Source organism: Branchiostoma belcheri, unplaced genomic scaffold (assembly GCF_001625305.1).
Source record: "Branchiostoma belcheri isolate BF01 breed outbred unplaced genomic scaffold, Haploidv18h27 scaffold154, whole genome shotgun sequence".
NCBI classification, from domain to species: Eukaryota; Metazoa; Chordata; class Leptocardii; order Amphioxiformes; family Branchiostomatidae; genus Branchiostoma; species Branchiostoma belcheri.
The window spans coordinates 258,225-262,964 of record NW_017802980.1 but is presented as its reverse complement, the minus strand read 5'-3'; the positions used below and the strand labels follow the sequence as shown (position 1 = coordinate 262,964).

Below are 4,740 nucleotides of genomic sequence, written 5' to 3'. Positions count from 1 at the left end.
GGCGAAAAAAAATAAAAACAGGCCTAGGCATCCTATTATGGCCCAAAATGGTACGATAGGAGCCATGAAGTCAACACACCAGGCTGGTTCAAAATTTAAACATTGAATTTTAAACTTTTAATGATACCATTGCATTGAAAGATGGAATAACTGTAACAACTTGAATGAAAAGGACTGTTTTCAACTGTTCAGGGCAAAATATGAGCATTTTGCAGTTGATTCTGAATTTTTATTTTATTTGCAAATCAGAAAAAAACGAAGCGGGCGAATCCGTTAACCAAGAAATTAAATTGGCGTGGCCTTAGCCTGGGTTTTCCACAAACCCTGACCTGTATGAATGGAAGAGCCTTGCCACACCTTTGTGTGTCAATGGATAGTCTGTGTTCTGCATGGTTCTTACTTACACATGTTTCGTCATGCATTCTGTATGTACTGACGCATGGATCCCCATGTGCATAATGCATGTAACACAAACAATACCCGGCTTTCTGCTAACGTTATGTATTGTTTGTGTTACGAGACTCGCTTCCAAAACGAAGGAGGTAAACTAAAATCAGTCAACAACAATCCTTGTTCTGTCCTATACCGAGTACAGCTACATACCCGAACTGTAAACATTCGGTGCAGGCACAGTACCTGTACCTGAGTTGGAAACTTCCAGAGTACTGGGTAGTAGAGTACTGCCTGGTACACTTACTCTCCAAACAGAGGTTTGGGTTTGGGGTTATTTTTGGCGTGTTTTTACTAATTTTAGGCTTTTTTATCGGGGTTTCTCTTTTGTAATGGAATTTTTTTTCACCCAACCCAAAAAAAAATTCCAGTGCAAAAGAGAAACCCAGATAAAAAAGCCTAAAAACACGCCAAAAATAACCCCAAACCCAAACCTCTGCTTGGAGAGTATGGTACACTGATGTTCTGGTATTTTGGACGTGTAAGACCTAACCTATGTGATTTTCGTGGTAGTGTTACTGGGTACCAGGAATACTGTATAATCTTGTGTACCAAGTGGTTTGTTTTGGGTGAAGATTGATTTCGGATTTAAATTTTATTTCTAAGTTCTGCGTATTCTTCCGCAATGAATGTGATGTGTCTGTTTGCCCCAGATTAACTTCTGATTTAATACTACATAAAAATGGCAAATTTTTTTCATCATTTTTATCGGAGAATCCTGTTTTCCCCCAAAATTTACTACAACTTGAGAAGTTAAGGAAAGTGGAATTCTGTTCTTCTTGTATCTGGAAGGATATCCTTCATTCCCATACACCATTTATTTGCTTCAGAATTATTTTGCAAGACTTCTCAGAAGACTCAAGTCCCTAGCCTTGACGGCTTGAGGGTGTGCAGAATTACGCTCCAAGCAGAGGTTTGGATGTTGGCTTATTTGGTGTGTTTTTAGGCTTTTAATCAGGCTTTTCTAGATCATTTTTATTCTGGTATCTTCTCAGACTGGTACTAAAAAGATCATACTAGAACAAGAAAGAAAGCCTGATAAAAAAAAACCTAACAAATAAGTCAAAGCCCAAACCTCTGCTTGGAGAGTAGTAGAATGGAATTGAGACCCAAAATAAACTCAACTGGGATGTGCCTCTTCAATCACACTCAAGAGGGCCTGCATGCGAATTGCCCTTTTTCGTAAGGCGTAATCAGGCCTTTTTAGACTTCGTAATTTGTAGGCAGCCTCCGCAAAAATCAATGTAATTCATAATAGGACATTAGCTGCAAATCGTAAAGTCGTAATCAGCTCTGTTAATGTAATTCGTAATTGACGGCGAAAATTTTGCATAATTCGTAATCACTACCCCCCATGCAGGCCCTCACCCAGTCTGTCAGGGGTATGAGCAGGGGAACTAGAGCATTTCGCCCAGGGGGGAGAACGAGAAGGAGAAGTCACAACCAGTTTTTCTACTGTCATGTGATGGACCAAGTCACATGAGTTACTGCTAGCATATTTATCAATGGGCCAACAGAAGTGAAAATTAGCAGTTTATACCAAAAGTTTGTCTTGTAAAGGAACATACAACATAATATTCATAAAATGTTTGCCACTGTTTTTGACTCCTTTCTCCTGGCAGAGATTGCACAACACTGGCAGATTTTTTAACAGAAATTAGAACATCCATTCCATGCATGGGTAATCAAAGGATGGTATTATAAACTACTAAAAGTATTTCAACTTGCCATAACTTTTTCTAATAATTTCAAAAGAATCCAAACAGACTTCTGGATAAAGTAGTACGCTGCAAAAGGCAAACGTTCTTCCACCCCACATCTGCTTGAAGATTAAGGAAAAGGCGTCCTGTAACAGTGTCAGTGCAGCCTCCACCAGACTTCTGTTGCGGGGTAAATAAATAGTAGAAATCGGCCTAAAAAGGGTATTAATTGGCCAGAGAAGGTAGCCGGCCAGAGGGGAAATGAAGCTTCTTTGGCCAGCTACCTTCTCTGGCCAATTCATACCCTTTTTAGGCCGATTTCTACAATTTATTCTCCCCGCGAAGAAGTCTGGTGGAGAGTGGAGACTTGTGTCAGTGGACATATGATCCAAGACCATCCAACTGTAGCGGCGCAGTCGATACCCCACCTACACACGTCTCACATGATCTACTAGTATGTACCGTTAGAAATGCCGTTGTGAAGAACAGCTCTAAACCTGGCCGCGCTCCTGAAGTTAAACATGGCTAATTTGTAGCCAGGTATTTTCTCCTGCTGTCAGGTCTACACTCACACGGTCACCGGGATTTTACGACCAAAACGTGGCAAAGAAAGAAACCAAGAACTTAGTACTCACCCAGAAGACCAAGTTGAATGCGAAAAGCAAGTACTTGATACATTGCATTCCTCCTTTAGCCTCCATATTGGCTGTATTTTTAGTTCCGTGTATGCCTGACTCTGCCTGAAGTTACCTGTGTGACGTATTACATCCGCCTTGGGCATATCTCTTCGCGGAGGGATATTAGACTAATTAAATACCCTAATTTTACTTAACTCAAACCAACCTAAAAGCATAATTTTAGCATTAGACCAGAGGTAGTAAACTTTGATAGAAAACTTGACTTATTGAAAATTTATGAAGGTATGTAATAACTTTTTTTACACACAAATATATGAAGGACTATTTTGTGTCTCGGTGACTTTCCGTCATATGACCGGGTCACATGACATGCTCCGCTTTATGTCGTCATTAGGGACCGTCCGGTCGGTTTTTAAACTAGACAAACTAGGGCCTGGAAAATAACGTCCTGGCGAAGTCCAGATGAGCCAGAAACCAATTGTAAGCTGGGTAGAAAGAACGTTTTATCGTTCTAATATTTGTAAACAGTATTTTTTTGTCTTCCTGGGTATTAACCAGGGAGGTTTAAAATTGATTTTACCTCCATGATTAATAAACCAACAATCGCACCGAAGGCCTAACGATTTGTTTAAAAAACATATTCACACTTCTGGAAAATTATGTAAATCCATTTTTTTATGACAACAATGCGTCTGTCAACTTCATGCTGCTGTTTGTTGTTTGAACTTCAAAGTGTTTCCCGCAGAGAACGGGAGACAGTTGTCTGACAGTGAAGCGTTAATCTTTTGTGAATAAAGACCGAGGCTCGCTGAGAAAGAAGCGGCTCGGACATAATTTCTCTTTCAGCTCAGCGAGCAGAAAGCCGTCTCGGGTGCGAGTTCGTATTAAAACCGAGGCTACCAGGCTTCGGGAGGCGGCTGGAAAGAAGAGTAGAAATTGGCCAAATGGAGAGATAACATGCCGGGGGAGTTGGTCGCTAGAAGAATACAATGCCAAACTGTACTCTTCTAGCGGATCTACTCCCCCGTCATGTTATATATGGTCTCTATTTGGTCAATTTCTATTGTTCTTTCCAAGGTGTCCCTTCTACCTGTTGTTTCCAGCCACCTCCCGAAGCCTGGTAGAGGCTCTCAGAGTCGAACATTCTGCCTGTGTCCTGTCAGTGTCATATGACCCTCATATGTGTGAATATGTAGTCATTCCCATTGCAGCATCCCACAAAGAACCTGAAAACCACATCGGTTACACACACTGAGTTTATACACAAGCAAAACAGGCATTCAAACTTGCTGACTGAAACATAACGTCATTTATAAAACATAAAATACTGATTTAGACCAAGGCAAAAGGCTAGCGTTACATAATCCCTCGATGACACGACGAACTGTCGAAGCCGACAAAACAAATAAAACCGACATAAAAGTACACATGTATAGAATAGATAAACTTGAAGGTTGACATGGTAGTCGGCAAGTACGTTTTTTTGTACTTAAGACTGTGAGTTTTCCCATTCCAACATTGAATGGCAAGACATGGTCATGGCACACTGAAGTTTTTCAACTTATTTTTATGCCGTCACCGGCGCATAGGACAATAGACAATACTCATTCTCAAACAAGAAAGTCGCGTTAACTGTAATTTTTACAAAACCGGTTATGTAAGTCTGGGTTTAGCCGGGTTTTCCTCCGCTAATTATTTAGCGGTTTCAACCGGTTTTTAAAAGACAGGTCTGAACGGGGTTCAAGTTGTTGTTGTGACATGTTGAAAAGTAGACAAGTCGACGTCACGCTATTTAAACATGCACTTTGTCCGGGTCATTGATCTTTGTATTGTACCAGCCCGTATTTACCGAACTAGGCTTTCCTACGCATATCGACTTATGGATAGTAGAAAACACGTAATAGGGTCAATATTTGACCAGGGGAGTGAGCCGCGATCCCTATCTAGACCGG

At 40.8% G+C, this 4,740-nt stretch overlaps 1 protein-coding gene across 2 annotated transcripts in view; it reads right to left on the bottom strand.

The window, feature by feature from the left end:
- Positions 1 to 4,740, bottom strand: part of LOC109465619 (CD63 antigen-like) — a 14,894-nt gene that overhangs the window by 8,139 nt on the left and 2,015 nt on the right. Inside the window, exon 1 of one of the 2 annotated variants that reach the window (XM_019762986.1) lies at positions 2,786 to 2,903. The exons of the other annotated variant lie outside the window; for it this stretch is intronic. Within the exon in view, the coding sequence (XP_019618545.1) occupies positions 2,786 to 2,851 (66 nt within the window). The 5' untranslated portion in view covers positions 2,852 to 2,903. Of the gene's footprint in view, positions 1 to 2,785; positions 2,904 to 4,740 lie in introns of those variants that run through there. 2 annotated transcript variants of the gene reach the window in all.